Raw genomic sequence first — 16,073 nt, 5'->3', positions numbered from 1 at the left:
TAGGGTGGAGCAGGGGGAGGGCGTCACGGGTGTACTGCGGGGCTACAGGGGTTCAGCTGCAAAGGTTATTATGCTTTTTGGGACTCTCAGCAGGTCGACTTCATGTATCCCCAAGACTCAGGTCACCCTAAAAAAAAAAAAAAAAAAAAAAAAAAAGACCAGAGTCGTCTTGTCTTCCTCTAAGAGCGCCCTAGAGGAAGCCGGCGACTACCCCTCCCAGAACCAACGGAGGAGAGACGTGAAGGTCCCCCCTCCTCCGCTCCTTCGATCGGGACCCTTCCCTTCCTCTCCGGGGTCTGACTTCTTTCGCCCGAGCGCAGGGTTTCGGTTGGATTCCCGCGCCGTCGCAGGCCCGCTCCCATTGACTCCGCTCGCAGCCACGCCAGCAGTTGTCGCAGTCTCTGTGGCGCAATCGGTTAGCGCGTTCGGCTGTTAACCGAAAGGTTGGTGGTTCGAGCCCACCCAGGGACGCAGTTGTTTTTTCTCCCTTCCTATTAAAAGGAAAACCTAAGCGCATCCTCTCCACCTCTAAAATGCCAAATTTCGTTTTGAAATGGCATAGAGACTTTCTCTGTAACAAATCAGAGCATCAGTGATTGGAAATTCCTTGTTGTTCAGAGATTTTTTTTTTTTTTTTTGATGGGATAATTTTCTCCAGCACTTTCCAACCACTGCCTACCTCCCACTCCACCCCCAGGCTGGATTGTAGGAAAGGCAAAGACAGAGGTTTTGGTCTCACTGTGCAATACGTTTCAGGTTGCATTTTTCATAGGATTAAGAATGAATTTGCAGTGGAGGTGGGACACTTTTCCATTGTCTGCCTGAATCGATGTGACAGTCTGGAAATACTACGTTTGGAAGGGAGGAAAGTAGCGCCGGAGACAAAGGCAGGGAGAAACTGTGGGATGAAGCGAAAGGTGAGAAAGCGAGGACATAGCTGAGATATACCCAGACGGAAAAGGGACACCACAGAGACACCACAGAGAAATAGGCGCGGTGAGTGGAAGGAAGGCTCCAAGAAAATGGAGGGAAATCAGAGGCAGTTAATAGAAGCTTTTGAAAAAGAAAAATGACAACAAAACTAGACACACAGAGAAGTGGGGCAGCCGTTGGAGAAACAGAAACTGACAAAGGACATTGTCTTGGGGAGAGAAGAGTGAAGGACAGGTAAAAACAGTCATAAAATTACTAGAGGAGCTGCCCTGTGCTACCATTGTCATCATCTTCAAAGGGATCTTATCTTCCCAGTAGCTCTTGGCATATGCCAGAAATTGATTACATATCCTGGATTCCTGCCCTCTGGAAGCTTCTAGTCTGTGACAGACACAGTGATTCTTCTGATGAGAAGTTGTCAGCTAGAGGACCCTGTGAGATGATGACTAGCACAGAACGCAGGGGAAGCATTGACATCTAATGGCAGCCAGAGGCACATCCCAGGACCAGGAGCTAAGCAAAGGACTCTCAGGCAGTTCCCTTCAATGTCTGGCTTCTCTTCGAGTTTGGACTCAAAGGACGCCTCTTCTGAAAACCTTTCCCAGCTGCCCCCCTCCCCCTTACCAGGTGCTCACAGGACTGGTGGGGACAAACCAGAGGGATACCTAGTGTCATGGAAGCTAACAGGACAGGCTATGTAGTACCACTGGCCTGTGAGCTCCTTGTGGGCAAAAATGTGGCTCATCAGCTTTAGGTCTCTGCTGCCTGGCAAAGTATTTGACTTCGTATATGACAAGTGCTTTTTTTTTTTTTTTTCCCCCGGGGAAACCAAAGAACTTCAGATGAAAGGTTGGGTCTCCGAAGGCTCTCCTGATAATTCAGGAAAGGTCAGGGATGTGGAGACAGGTGGCTCAGGATGGAAATGATTAAAATGAAGTTTTAGTGGTAGTGGGGTCTTCATCTCTGTGTCTCATAATTTGCTAGTGACTGGCACTTAATAACTGAGGGACACGTGAATGGATGCCCCAACAGCTCGGTGGGCCCCCTTGCTGCAATGCTCCTGGATAAAGGAACGAAGCAGGGACTTATCAGCCCTCTTCCTAGTAACTGAGACCACCTCCCCCACCCCCCACGTACATACATACATACATAACCCCTAGGTCCCAAGTGGATTGTGTGTGATGGAGATCTTCAGGAAGCCCCTACAGTTTGCCTTGCCCCCAGATCTTCTAGCTGGAGTGACAGACAAGGAGTCCCTGCTGCGCTCCAGCCCCACAGGGCAATTAGGGGACAGTAGAGGATGCACAAGTCTTCCCTGGCAGAGTTCGGGAGGCTGGCGACACACTTGCCCTAGGAACAGTGGGTGTGTCCACCCCAAGAGCCCCCTTTCCAAGAAGGGCGGGGAAATCCCAGTCTCCGCGTGCAAGTACAGGGGAATAGGTGACCGGGTCCTCCCCCGGACCTTCTCCCGCGGGTTCTCAGACCCCCCCTCTCTGGGAGGAAATCTCTCCCGCCCAGGCTCTTCCTCCCCGCCCCCATTCGGCCGGTGTGGGCTGAAGGCTGAAGCTGGGGTCACTGGGCGGCCAGTGTCCACAGGTCTCCCGGTCGCTGGCCAAAGGGTGAAAGCCTTCAGTCCGGGGGGCCCAGCTCGGGTGGGCCTGAGCTGCGAGCGCGGAGAGAAGAGCAGGCGGCGGGCACTCCGAAGCTTGCGGATTCGTCTCCTAATTTCCTAACCCGAGCCACCCACCGCCAATGCGCTTAATGGCCCGTCTGGCCGGATAATCGAGCTCTCTGGAGGGACAGACCCAGCGACCATCTCTAATAAATCTTGAATAACGAATAAGCGAATCGACCGTCCTAACGAGGCAGGGCCCGGGTCGTCGCCGTAACGTAGTATCGATTGGCTTCCCCGGCGCCAGCCTCGGCCGCTCCTCCCCGCCTTTCCAAGCCTCCCTCGGCGTTTTCCCCTCCCGGCGGGAGCCACTGGCGACGGGAGCCCGAGCGCTGGGAGGAGCTGGGAGCGGCGGTCGGAGGCGGACTGGCACCAGCCGCCTTTGCGCTCGCCCGGCTCCTCCCGCCGCCCGGCCGAGGGAGGCGCACCAGCCGTGCAGAGCTGCGAGCGCGATCGGCGCCCCGGAGAAAAATGCGGGAAGCAGCGCAAGGCAGGAGTAAAAGCGCGGGCCCACTTTCGAGCCCCAGCGCCCGGTGTTCTAGTCCAGTCGGACCGGGTTATTGTGTCCCGGACCCGGAGCCCGAGTCCCCGTCTTCAGCTTGTCTCCCGGCCCAAGTTGTATTCCATTCTTATCCGCGCGAGCACGCGGGGGACACCAGCCTCCACTCCGGCAGACCGACCCCCACCCCCAGCCTTCCCCCGCTGGCCTTTCCCCCGAGGCGCCCCAGCTGGGTCCCGGGGGGACTGCCTTTTAGAGCCGGTGATCCGGCCGCCGAGAGGGGCCGGGGGAGGGGGGGGGTGGCAAGGACACGCTCTCTCCCACGGTTGCAGTTATTAATTTTAAGGGAGTGTCACTAGGAGTGAATGAATATACCCTGGACGGGTGGCCGGAGGCGTCGCGTCCGCTGCGCCAGCCCAGCGCCCATCGGCCCGGGCCGAGGCGGGCAGGACTGCAGAACGAGCCTCATTTCAGCCTAGTCTTCATTTTCCAGGCGCCCCAGCTTAGGGGCGGGGATCGCAGGGTCAGGGGGTGGGGGGCACACTCACACACATTTTGGGGAGAGGCAGGAAGGGTTAACGGAGGTTAACAGAGAAGGTTAACAGAGAAGAGGATGCACCTTCCAGGCTCACGGGCAGTTTGGGAAGAGTGAGGTCGCGTCCCAGTTTAGGGGGCCCCGCACCCGGTGTGGGGGCAGCCGCGTTAGCCTCTCCCCCTCCTCCTCTTCCCCTCTCCGCAAACACCCTAAAGGAATGAGGTCACGTGGGTGAGTAGTGGGCGGGACCTACTCTTGTCTGGAGGAAAAAAGCCATTTTGTACCCCCCCAGCCCCAGTCCCTCCCCTCCCCCCTTCGTCCCCTCCCCTCCCCTCTCTCCCTCCCACCCCAAGCCGCTTTCACAAACTCCTTTCTTACCGTAGGTTTCTCCCCTCCCGCCGCCGGAGCGAGCGACCCGGCTGCGGCCCCCCTCCCCTCCCTTCCCTCCCTCCCTCCCATCCCCCCTTCCCCGAGACCCACCGGACCCCGAGCCCAGGTAAGTGGAGGCGGACTCCCTGTGCTTCCCTCCTCCCACCCCGCCACCGGAACGGGGCCGGGGGGCCGGTCCATCCCTCTTTACACACCCCTGTGGGAGGGGGAGACTCTGAGCCGGGCCTGCTCCTCGCGTCCCCGCCCCACCCCGCCAGCCCCTATCCTGGCTCGCCCCGTCCGCCTTTCTTTCTCCCTTTTCTCTCCCCTTTTCCCTTTCCTCCCTTCCAAGATGGCCGAAGCGGATTCCCCCTTGTAGCGATTTGGCGTCTCCCTCGACCACCACCTCTTTGTGCCGCAGCCCCCTCGCAGACCTGCTCCCAAGGTAGCGAGGGGGAGGGTCCGAGGCCGCCGCGGGGGCTGCGGGCTCCGCGCCGCGCCGGGTCTCTGCCCCCCCGGCCGGCCCCGCGAGCCGGGCGGCCCCTGGCCCTGCCCTACCGCCCCCTCGGGTTTGGGGAGGGGGCGCGCTCCGCTCCTTCCGTGGGCACCGGGGCGTCGTAGACGCGCCAGGACTTGAGGCCGGGGGCCGGGCGACAGGGCTTTTCGATCGCCGCGGGGCCGGGGGAGGGCGCTCCTCCTCGCCCGGGGTCTCCGGCCTTCCGGGCACCCCCCCAGCGGGTCCCTTTCCCCCCCTGGCCCGGGACTGGGCGCCCCGCCCCCTCCCCGAGCCACCCCGGCGGAGCCTCTTTCCCCGGAACACCCCTCCTTGGGCCCCGCCGAAAGTTTGACTCTAGGGAAGGTAGGAGCGGCCGCCGGGTAACTGGGTCCCCGATCCTCTGACCCGGGCTCGGGGGGAAGCCCCGGAGGAGTGAGCAGGATGGAGATGGGGGGAGAGTTATCGCGATATTTCTCGTCGCCGGCGGAGGCGGGAGGGGTCTGCCCGGCGGGCCCCCTCCTCCCTGGAGCCCCGGGCCGCCCCCTCCCTGCCCCGGCCTCGGATGGGGTGGGACCTCTGGCCCGCGGACGCCGCTGCCCCTCCTGCCTCCACGGTGGGCCCCGGCTTGCCTCTCCCCCTCCCCCACTGCCCCCATCTGCCCAGAATTGCTCCGGATGGCTTGAGGTGGGGAAGGAAGAGGCCTGGGGGTGGTGCATTTGCCTGTAAATATTGTGGAAGTGTTACCCCGCGCGTCTCCCCGGTCTTTGTCTCTTGGAGAAATCCCTCTCCCCATACATAGATCTATGCCTCAGTCTCTCCTGGGCTCCCCGTCGCTCCCGGGGAGGCAGAGGGTTTGTCTCCGGGTTGTCTCCCGCTATTCTGATGCCTCCTTCCCTGGACCTCTTGCAGTTTGTATATGTTCCTGAAACTCTAATTTCTCTTCCTCCCGTCTTCACTCTGTTCCGAGGTGTTCCTGCTTGGAGCATAAAGCCAGCTCTGTTGCAGCTTTTGGGCTAGGAGGTTTTCCCTGGGGTTCCCTGGTTTGGAGTTGGGGATTGAGGTCTTAGAGCTGTCTTTGGAGGAATGAGGCCAGAAACAGACCCCAGGTGAGGCCTGGACCCAGGATGCGGACCCTGTGTAGTCTGAGGGGGGTTCAAGTGGAAGTCTTTGGGGGTGGGCAGCAAGGTGGGGGGTGCTCTCTACTGCCCCTGGCCTTGCTGGAGAGATCTTGGTTGATGGAGCTGTTGCCATGGGAATGGAGAGAGCCTGAACAGGAAGAGGCTGCATCTTTGTGCAGGTCAGATGCCCACCCTACCTCCTGCAGCCTCTGGCCTCCAGAGTGGAGGTTGGGAGCTGCACTGCCTTTGTTGCTGGAAGACTTATGTTATAATTTACCCTGGGTGGACCAGGGATGCATAAATGGTTAGTGGGTATTTGCAGCTCTGGTTTCAGGCAGGCATGTCAGACTGTGTGCTTCTGGGGTGGGTGGGGGTAGCTTGTGCATCTGGCAAGTGTGGGCCTGGGCTCTGGTCTGGCTGTGTGTGTGATGGGGTGTGTCTGGCCTGGGATGTGTGTGTGTGTGTGTAGTGTCTGGCCTTGTGTGAGAGAAATGGAGGGGGTGTGTCTGGCTTTGTGTGCATATGTGTGTATTCGGCAGTGTGTAGCTCTGTGTGCATATTTTGGGGTTTTGTCTTTGTTTGGTCTTAGGAAGCTGTGAGGGGCAATAAGCCCAGTTTCAGGAGATGAGAGGATGTCTCGATGCTGCTGGCAGGAGAAGCAGGTTCCAGGTCCAAGGATCAGGGAACACTGAGAGGTTGACGTTGTCCCAGGGCAGGCCCCAGTACTCCCCCTCCACACACAAATACACGCAGAGCTTGTTCAGTTGGACCCATGACACCTCGAAGAGAAGCGGATCCAGTAGGTTCTGGCTCACTGTACTTCCATGGAGCCTCAGTTTTCCTACCTGTTCCATGGAAGTGGGATGAGGTGATTCTTCCCTGCCCCTCTTCCTGCTTCAAAGTGAGAATGTATGCTGAAGGTCATGTTTGTGCCAGACTCTGACCCCTCCCAGAAGGCTCACTGAGTGGTCTTCTAGGGAACCTGGAGTCCTTCTACCTCCTACCTACCTGGATGGAGTCAGGCCAGGCTTACTGATTTCTTAAATGAATGGGGAGCCCAGCCTGTGTGCCAGTGTGTCAAGAGCACTGGAATGGGAGTCAGGCAGTTTCTAGTCCTAGGACTGCCACTGTGTTAGTGGGTGATCTTAGCCACCTTTCTTCACCTGGAAAATGAAAAGATTGGACAAGATTCTTTTTTTCTTTCTTTCTTTCTTTCTTTCTTTCTTTCTTTCTTTCTTTCTTTCTTTCTTTTTCTTTCTTTCTGATTTTATTTATTTGAAAGAGAGCATGAGCAGGGGGAGGGGCAGAAGGGAGAGGGACAAGCAGACACTGCTGAGCAGAAAGCCCTATGCAGGGCTGAATCCCAGGACCCCTGAGGTCATGATCTGAGTCAAAGTCAGAAGCTTAATTCATGAAGTCCACTTAGGCACCCCTCTTTTTTATGATTTATTTATTTATTTATTTATTTATTCATGAGAGAGAGAGAGAGACAGAGACAGAGACAGAGACACAGGAGGAGGGAGAAGCAGGCTCCATGCCGGGAGCCCGACGCGGGACTCGATCCCGGGACTCCAGGATCGCGCCCTGGGCCAAAGGCAGGCGCTAAACCGCTGAGCCACCCAGGGATCCCCTGATTTATTTATTATTTTAGAAAGAGAGAGAGCAGGGGTGAGGGGAAGGGGTAGAGGGAAAGGAAGAATGCATCTCAATTTGACTCCAAGCTGAGCAGGGAGCCCAACGTGGAACTCTGATCTCACCACCCCAAGATCATGACCTGAGAATAAGATGTTCCACCGACTGAGCCACCCAAGTGCCCCTGGAGAAGAGGCTTATAAGATCCCTTCTACTACTTCTGTTATTGTAGGTGTTGGGATGTGACCTTGAGTGACTTTTCCCAAGACCTGATGATGCTCTAGTGGGGGAGTGAGCTAATTTCATGTGAAGGAAAGGCAGAGCAGAGAATGCTATCTCAGAGCATCTGAAGGAGCAGAGACCTCTGGGTTATCAGAGACAGGCTATCCTGCAGAGGAAAATGGAAAAAAACAAACAACAAAACCTGGCAGTGGGAGAGGCCTAAATGGCAGGGAGCTTCCAGCAAAAGACTGGCTAGAACAGAGGGGGGGTGGGTGGGGGGGCTGTAATTAGTAGGGACTTTGAGGAAGGGGAAAGACAAATGTGGCTTGAAAGGCCAGGAGGAACTGGGCTTGGGTGCTGGGTGCTCACCCGAGGTCCTTTGCTGCCACTGTAGCAGAGACCTGGATCCCCAGGGGCCAGGAACATGGGCTGCCCAGAGATCGTGTTCTTGTAAAGACAGTGGTTTGAGGATAAAAAGTGTTGAAGGAGTTGGCTGCCGCTGAGGTGGGGGGCAGTGCTCACGTCCCTGTGTTGCTATCATTGGAATTGACCTGTTAAAGCCCCCAGAGCCCCACAGAAGCCACTTCCAAATGGCCCATGGCCTCTGTGGATTTTGTTTCTTTCTCCCTCAGGCTGTTTCCCATTTCCCAATGTCTTCCCTAGAGTGATGACAGCTGGAGGTCCAGCCACCATCACCCCTCTTCCCTCTCCTTCCCACAATACACCCACTAGCTGCAACGGGGGAGGAATTGGGTGTCAGGTGTGGGGCCCTGAGGCCTTGGGTTGGGAGGTGCGCCAGGGGGGAACTGGGCTCCTGTTTACAGTTGTTCTTGGCACCTGCTGGCAGGGCCCTGCAGGTAACCATGGCAATCAGGTGCAGAGCCAATCAGTGCTTCTCCCCGCCCCCAGCCCCAGAGGTAGCAGTCTGAGGCCCCTGGGGATAGGGTGGGGGGAGCAGGGAGCACAGTGAGGGGGCCTGTTCTTACACTGGAGGAGGAATATTTCATTCTGTAAACACCACAGGGCTCCCTCTACCCCTGCGTCTAGAAAGGAGTTGGTGTGGGACGGGTAGTCATGGTCAGAATTCTCACCTATGCTAAGGGAAGTGAGAGGGTAAAGGTCATGGCCACTTGTCTAGGAACTCCCTTGTGTTGAGGCTGCAGTCTGCCGGACAGGAACTGGATGGGAATTCTTAAGAGAAAATGTCTGTTTTGAAAACACAGCCAATGTGTGAATGGGGTGACTAAGGCAGGGGGAGGCGCCTGCATGTTTGTGTGTATATACATGTGTGTGTATGTGTGTGTGAGAGAGAGAGTGTGAGAGAGACGGGGGTGCAAGATGCATCCGTGGCAACTTGGACACCCAGCATCAGCCACCATGTGTTGTTTCTCTCTGTGCGTGCACATGTAGATTCATCTGGACCCAGATACACGTAGGAAGGCCGTCACACAAAGTGCCTTTGGAGGCCCAGACATCACGTACACATCCGATGGATATTACACACACACTCAGCGAGACAGGCACTGGGAGTTTGCTCTCTCTGGATGGTTGTAATAATATTTGGGCATCTTGCCAGGGCCAGGGTTACTATGGAAACAACCAAACAGTGGAGTAGCCAGCGAGTCTGAATCATTTTTAAGGGGGAACCCTTGTAGAGAGGGCCTGGCCCTGGGGCTGCCCTCTGAGAGACAGGCACCCCTCCTTCCCGAAGCCAGATCGCTGCTGCCCGGTTGCTGCGTGTCCACTGGCTCCCTGGGCTTGCCCGTTTCCCCTCCGTCTGCCCTGCAGACTTGCTGTCTCACCCACATGTGGCCTTTGTGCGTCTCTCCATCTCTTTCGGTCTCTGGCCAGCCTCTGTTGGCTGTTTGGGTCCTGGCCAAACTCATCCTGGGGTCTCTATAGAAACTGTTGATCCTGGCTGCGAATTTCTGGTCCTAGAAAACCCAATGTGGTGGCTTTAGAAATCTTTCTGGAAAGGAGAGGAGGGTGTGTGTTGTGAAGGCGTCTTTGGGGGTTTGGCCACCTTCCCGAGCCCCACCCCTTGGACTTTTAGCTGGAAAAGAGGAAGGAGGGAGGGGCCTTCTGTAGGTGCGGGTTTGATTTCTAGATCAAGAAGTTAAGCATCTCAGCCAATCCAGAGTTCAGCTCTGACTGACCTGTCTGGACCCTGCCAAGGCCTGGCTGTGTGCTCGGGGCTGCTGCTCAGAGAACTTTCTTGCCCCGCTTTGGCAGGCATCCCCGAGAGCCTGCGGTCTGTCACTGGACAGTCTGTGGAGATGTGCCCACATAGGGGAATTCGTGGATTTGCATGAGACGGAGGTCCTGGGATCCAGGGGGACTTGTGCAGTGTGCTGTCCACCCGGGAACGGTGGCCGCATTCCTTTGGAAGGGGTGGTAGTGTTTGTTTTTTTTTTGCCCAGGCTCTCTGCCATTACCTTCAGGGCCCAGGGCCGGGGTCAGGCTGGAGCTACATGGTCCCCACTGTGGGCATATGAGCACCAGACCCAGGGCCAGGCTGGATGCTGAGCTAGGAAGACAAGCGATGAGGTGCTCCTTCTAGTCTTAGGGTGGTCCATGCCTATGGTGTTTTCAGGGCTTCCTGGAAGAAGAAGTGTTGGGATGGAAGGAGAGGAGGATGGAGCAGAGAGACCCAGGCGGCAGTTGGGGGGTGGCTCATATCCAGGTAGAGGGAGAATCTATGTTTCCTCAGTTCCTAGCACTCACATGAGAGAATATGGGGTTGGGGAACATCAGGGACATTTTTAAAAACTATTCTCTTCCATTTTTCCTGCCTCCCTATATCCTCTGGAGAGTTGTTCTCACTTCAGACTGCTCCTGCTTTTGAGATGGAGCCTGACCTCATTGCCCAAGGTCGTAGGACTCTCCACAGCTCCCCAGTCCAGGGAACACACAGGGACCAGGAGGAGCCAGTCCCAGTCGCGTAGCCAGTCTAGCCTGGGAGGCAGAAAGCAAGGGTTTTGGGCTTGGGGCCAGATGTCGGGTGGTGAGGAGGGGACTGTGGGAAGGGCTGTCTGGTCTCTGGATGTCTGATTCCACTCTCATTTCTCAGGGTGACGCTCCCCAGGCCCCCTGTCCCCCACCCCGGCATCATGCACCGGACCACCCGGATCAAAATCACGGAGCTGAATCCTCACCTCATGTGTGCCCTCTGCGGGGGGTACTTCATTGATGCTACTACCATCGTGGAGTGCTTGCATTCCTGTGAGTTGGGTGGAGGGGCTGCCTCTCAGGGTGGGCGGTCTCTGCCCGGGTCGGAGGGGCATGGCCTTGGGAGGGCAGAGCATGAGCTCCTGCCCTGAAGAGTGCACGTGTCCACATGTCTGGTGGTGGTCCCTGGTCTCAGGAAGACTACTGGGGTGGGGAGCCTCGAGGGTTCAGCCCAGAGGTTTGTTTCAGAAGCTTTCACCTGAACCCTCATGGGTCCCCTGCACTGGCAGTCTTGGAAGATGCAGGTGCCCCTCGCGTGCACTCTGGGCTTGGTGGCAAGGGGTCAGGGACCCTGGGAGGTGTCCCGACAGGCTGGCTCTTGTTCTGTACTCTGTCAGACTTGGGGCTCACCCGCTTGGGACACAACACTGGTCTGACACAAACACACCCACACTCTGTCCTCTGAGGATAGACAAGGGGCGATTGTCATCTATGCAAAATAGGACCACGTTGAGCCTCTGAGTGGGCTGAGCTGTGGGGACAAGCTGGAGAGGAGGGGATACCTGAATGTGAGCAGTGAGCGTTGGTCCTGGATTACAAAGGGGGCTCTGACTCCGCTTTCTTTCTCCACACCCCTAAGTCTGCAAAACCTGCATCGTGCGCTACCTGGAGACCAACAAGTACTGCCCCATGTGTGACGTGCAGGTCCATAAAACCAGACCGCTGCTGAGCATCAGGTGGGCCTGGCGCTGTCCCTCCTGCCACGCCGATCCTCTGGGGCTGCTGCCCTCTGTCCTCAGGCGTCCCTGCTTCCGACAGCCAAGGTGGCAGAGGGGAGAAGCACAGGGCATCAACCCAGGGCCCTGCCCCTCCCCTTGTTCTATATCCAGCTTGTCTAGGCTGCGAAATGCCAGAGGGGTAAAGACCACACCTCCAGGGACCCTGATAGCTGGGCCCTGGATCAAGGAAGGGAGGTGGGAGTAGGGATTCCTGGCTGGGGAGAGGAGGGTGAAGTGGTCACCCACAGGACTCCGTACGTTTTTTCCAGATCTGACAAGACCCTCCAAGACATCGTCTATAAACTGGTCCCTGGGCTTTTTAAAGGTATCTGCACACCCTTTGTCTGCCCTGCTGCCCCCCACTTCCCTGCCTGGTGCTCCCATCCTCACCCTGCCTCCCTCTTCCAGATGAGATGAAACGGCGGCGGGACTTCTACGCAGCGTACCCCCTGACTGAAGGTGAGTGTGTGCACGTGTCCGTTCGCGGGAGCGTGTGGTGCTGCCGCCAGCACGTGGGCTGTCCCTCTTGCACAGACTGCCACACCACCGTCCCAGCCTAGAGGATGGCTGGACTCACCCCGATGAACGCTGAGGTCCCGGGGTCCTTGGACGGGCTCCTTTCGCCGTCTTAGGCCACCCCCTCAGAGCTCTCTTCTTCTGCAGTCCCCAATGGCTCCAATGAGGACCGCGGCGAGGTCCTGGAGCAGGAGAAGGGGGCTCTGAGCGACAACGAGATCGTCAGCCTCTCCATCGAGTTCTACGAAGGTGTCAGGCAAGTGTGACCCACGCTGGTCTTCTGGGGTTCTAGGGTGGGTCGCCCCTTTCTCCCACCCTGACCCCTCCCCCTAGGAAGAGAAAGGACCCTTGGGAGGGCCTTCTGGATGTATGCATTAGGGGATTAGGGGATGCTGCCGGTTCCAGGGTCTCCCTAGCTTCATTCTTTGTCCTTCCCCCAGGGACCGGGAGGAAAAGAAGGGTCCTCTGGAGAATGGGGATGGGGACAAGGAGAAGGTGAGTGCTAGGGGCCTGCTTAGGAGTGGGACGTGGGCTGGGAGAGAGTGCCTGGAACGGACCCCAGCCCTTGGGTGCCTCTTCCCCAGCAGACAGGGGTGCGATTCCTGCAATGCCCAGCAGCCATGACTGTCATGCATCTCGCCAAGTTTCTTCGCAACAAGATGGATGTGCCCAGCAAGTACAAGGTGAGTCCCTGGGCCTTCAGAAACTTGAGTGTCTGTGCATGTCTGACAATCTGTGCATCCCAGCCACTGTTCTGAACTGGCTGTGTGATTGAGCTCGAAGAGAAGAGTAATTGAAACCAAGATTAGGGTGGGGCAGTCATTATCTGTTGAAGCCAGTGTTCCAGGGTGCTGGGACCAAGATGACGAGTAGTGTGTGTGCATGTCTGTGCACACACATGCATGCTTGCACGTTCAGAACTGTGGCAGAGGTACAGGTGCAAAAATATAAGGTCTTGTCTGGGGCAGCTGGCTGAAGGAAGGCCGGTCTAGACTTCCAATGGCGCTCTTGGCCAGTGCTTCTCAAATGCGAATGTGTCAGTGATTCTCTAAGATCTTGATAATGCGAATGTGAATGTGTCAGTGATCTCTAAGATCTCTAAGAGTAGATTCTGATTCAGTAGATTCTGCAGTTCTAGCAAGCTCCCAGGTGCTGCCAGTACTACTAGTCTAAATACCACACTTTGGGTATCAAGGCTCTAGGACAGTGGATCCCAAACTTTGCTGCAGGTCAGAATCAAGTGGGGAGCTTTATTTAAAACTCAACTTATGTCATACCAATTAAATCAGAATCTCTGGTGAGATCCAAGCATTGGTATTTCTTTTAAAGCTCCTTGGGTCATTCCACTGCAGCCTGGGTGAGAGCCACCTTTCTATGTGAGATCTTTCTCAGCAGGGTTTTTCTTTGCCCCCATTATCTCTGCCCGAGATAAAAGGGGACCCAGACAACTGTGTGGATGGCAGCAGGCAGGGGTTGTTAACAATCTGGAGACTTTCTCCAGATCCTTTCCCATCTGGTGGTTGGGAATTCTGTTGGGTCAAGTCTGGTAGCGAAGTCAAACCCACCATGAAACCCCAGAGTATCTAAGGGAACACCTGCTAACCCCTCCTCCCCAGTGTCCCGTCTACTACCCCTGGCTTAGAGCCTCATTGCCAAATGGCTGGAGCCTTGAACCTGACCAGGGTCAAAGTGTCCTCCGTGTCCTCCTCTAGGTGGAGGTTCTGTATGAGGATGAGCCACTGAAGGAATACTACACCCTCATGGATATCGCCTACATCTATCCCTGGCGGCGGGTGAGCTGGGCAGGATGGCGCAGGGCAAGGGCAGGGCCGGGAGGGGAACCCTGCAGGGTCTGGCATCGGTCTGTGGCCACAGAGACCACACAGTGACCAGTAATCACAGTTTGTGCCTTGTCCCGAGAGCTGGGTGTGTCCAGGGTGGCCTGCCACACCACACCAGCCTCCAAGCCATCCTTTGATGATGACCTGCCACACTCTGAAGTATAAAAGGATCCTTTGGCAGATGACATGCCCCAATTTGGGTCAGAAAGTAGGGTCGGGTGGCTACAGAGGAGCAAATGTTGCTCCCTGCTTTTCAACCTCCCTCTCCTCTCCAGCCTGTGGCCTTGCGTGTTCTTTTTGCCTCTCTGGGGCTTTGTGTGCTCCTGTATCTCTGGCCTTGCTTGGTCCCTTGGCTTTGCCTATCCCCTCATCTCCAAGGCCTGGACCCCTTTCTTCCGTTGGGGCACTGTGGGGTGAACGTCAGCTCGCTGCCTGACCAGCCTCTTTCCCCTGACCCCCTCCCCTTCCCTGCCTCTCTCTGCCCCCTCTCCCTGCAGAATGGGCCTCTTCCCCTCAAGTATCGGGTCCAGCCAGCCTGCAAGCGGCTCACCTTGCCTACAGCACCCACCCCCTCAGAGGGTACCAACACCAGCGGGGCATCCGAGTGTGAGTCCGTCAGCGACAAGGCTCCCAGCCCTGCCACCCTGCCAGCCACCTCCTCCTCCCTGCCCAGCCCAGCCACCCCCTGCCATGGCTCCCCCAGCTCCCATGGGCCCCCGGCCACCCACCCTACCTCCCCCACTCCCCCTGCCACAGCCGGTGGGGCCACCGCAGCTGCGAACGGGGGTACCTCGAACTGCCTGCAGACACCATCTTCCACCAGCAGGGGGCGCAAGATGACTGTCAACGGAGCTCCTGTGCCCCCCTTAACTTGAGGAGAGACCCTCTCTGTCCTTCTCCAGCCATGCCTCTCCATCCTCCACTTTTTCTGGGCCCCCTTTCCACCTCTGACTTTCCCCAGCTCCTCCCGCCTTAGGGGTGGGGGGCGGGTTTTATAAATAAATCTATATATATATGTACATAGGAAAAACCAAATATACATACTTATTTTCTATGGACCAACCAGATTAATTTAAATGCCACAGGAAACAAACTTTATGTGTGTGTGTATGTGTGGGGGGTGGAATGTTCATTTTTAGGGGGTCTTGTGTCATTTGCCCTGCTCTCATTTTGGGGGTGCCTGGAGGTGGGCTAGAGGGGCCACCTGAGGCTCAGTAAAGCTCTGCTCCATCCTCCTCCTGTTCCCCAAGGCAGATGGGGTGTTCAGGGAGCACTCCCAGTCCCCAGAGCTTTAGACATAACTCCAGCTGGCTGCGTGTGGGGCCTCCCCTCTCTTCCCCCCGTCTTGGCTGCTGTCCTGCCTCCACTGGTGCCCCTACCCCCACCCCCCATTGTTGAATGTCCAGAGAATCGCTAAGACAGTGCCTTTTACAAATGCAGTTTATCCCCTGGTTCTGAGGAGCGAGTGGGTGGTAGAGATGGCATCTCCCTTACCTCCTCCTCTTGCAGTGGAAACTTTGTGCAAAGAATAGATAGTTCTGCCCGGCCCCCCCCCCCCCCCCGGCCCCATGTGTGTGGCCTTTGCATCATTTATCTTGTGGAGGAGAAGATTCAGGCCACGGGAGGCCTCAGCCCTTGAAATTCCACTGTGGCTTTAGCAATGTGAACCGCTTCACCGGGTCCTGCCCCTGCCCCCAGCTGGGAGCCCTGACTGGCAAGGCTAGCACTCCTGGGGGCCTGGGGTGCAGTGGAGAGGTGGAGGGGGGTTCATCTCAGACAAGCACAGACCCCAGATTGTGCCAAAGGCCATCAGCCCTGCAGTCCCCTCCCTGCCCCCAGCTGAGGCTAAGTCAGGACAGACTAAAAGCACAAGATGGAAACCTGTAAGCTCTGACCTTGGCTCCATCCTGAGAGGTCAGTGGACTGCCCCCTGAAGGGCAGACCCCAGCAGATCCCTGCACACTTGTTTTTCCTCCAATGTACATAGGATCAGCTTGGGGAGGAGGTGAGGAGGCAAGACTCCCTTGGAACCTAGGTGTTTGGGGTCAGGACCCCGCCCCCCCCATCAGGTTTGTCTGTGTTTGCACCTTGTCTTGTGTCTGAGGTGACTGTACCCTCCTTCTGCCCTGGGACATTTGTATCTCCTGGCTTTGTAATAAATGCTGCATACTCTCCGGAACCTGTAGTTCTTTGGGGGATAGGGGACAGGGAAAGGGTGGGCGGGTCCTTTGGCCTCCTCCTTGTGTCTCTTGTCTCTGGGCTCAGTCAGCCTTGGGAGGCCCCATGTGGAATG

At 56.9% G+C, this 16,073-nt stretch overlaps 1 protein-coding gene, 1 long non-coding RNA gene and 1 other non-coding gene across 10 annotated transcripts; 2 read left to right on the top strand and 1 right to left on the bottom strand.

Annotated features, from left to right (window-relative positions):
* Positions 1-397: 397 nt before the first annotated feature.
* On the top strand, positions 398-471 carry TRNAN-GUU (transfer RNA asparagine (anticodon GUU)). The gene has a single exon. It is a non-coding gene; the product is annotated as a tRNA-Asn (tRNA).
* Positions 472-3,990: 3,519 nt separating this feature from the next.
* PCGF2 (polycomb group ring finger 2) lies at positions 3,991-15,954 on the top strand. 7 transcript variants are annotated; one of them, XM_077853019.1, is made up of 11 exons: positions 9,897-10,023; positions 10,547-10,698; positions 11,285-11,381; positions 11,693-11,748; positions 11,832-11,882; positions 12,087-12,195; positions 12,380-12,434; positions 12,524-12,622; positions 13,652-13,732; positions 14,278-14,386; positions 14,537-15,954. In XM_077853019.1, exons 1-11 carry the CDS (start codon positions 9,968-9,970, stop codon positions 14,653-14,655), a joined length of 984 nt encoding a protein of 327 aa, XP_077709145.1. In that variant the 5' UTR covers positions 9,897-9,967; the 3' UTR covers positions 14,656-15,954. The 7 variants fall into 7 exon arrangements, with proteins under 7 accessions (XP_077709143.1, XP_077709142.1, XP_077709144.1 ...); XM_077853017.1 differs by lacking the exon at positions 9,897-10,023 and adding an exon at positions 3,991-4,135 and having other exon boundaries at positions 14,278-15,954; XM_077853016.1 differs by lacking the exon at positions 9,897-10,023 and adding an exon at positions 4,361-4,453 and having other exon boundaries at positions 14,278-15,954.
* LOC144286500 (uncharacterized) lies at positions 9,013-13,312 on the bottom strand. 2 transcript variants are annotated; one of them, XR_013354538.1, is made up of 3 exons: positions 12,001-13,306; positions 9,912-11,450; positions 9,013-9,410 (listed from the first exon to the last, which is right to left on the bottom strand). It is a non-coding gene; the product is annotated as an uncharacterized LOC144286500 (long non-coding RNA). The 2 variants fall into 2 exon arrangements; XR_013354537.1 differs by having other exon boundaries at positions 9,912-13,312.
* Positions 15,955-16,073: the final 119 nt, after the last annotated feature.

Source organism: Canis aureus, chromosome 16, assembly GCF_053574225.1.
Source record: "Canis aureus isolate CA01 chromosome 16, VMU_Caureus_v.1.0, whole genome shotgun sequence".
NCBI lineage: Eukaryota > Metazoa > Chordata > Mammalia > Carnivora > Canidae > Canis > Canis aureus.
This window is presented reverse-complemented; position numbering and strand designations above follow the sequence as displayed.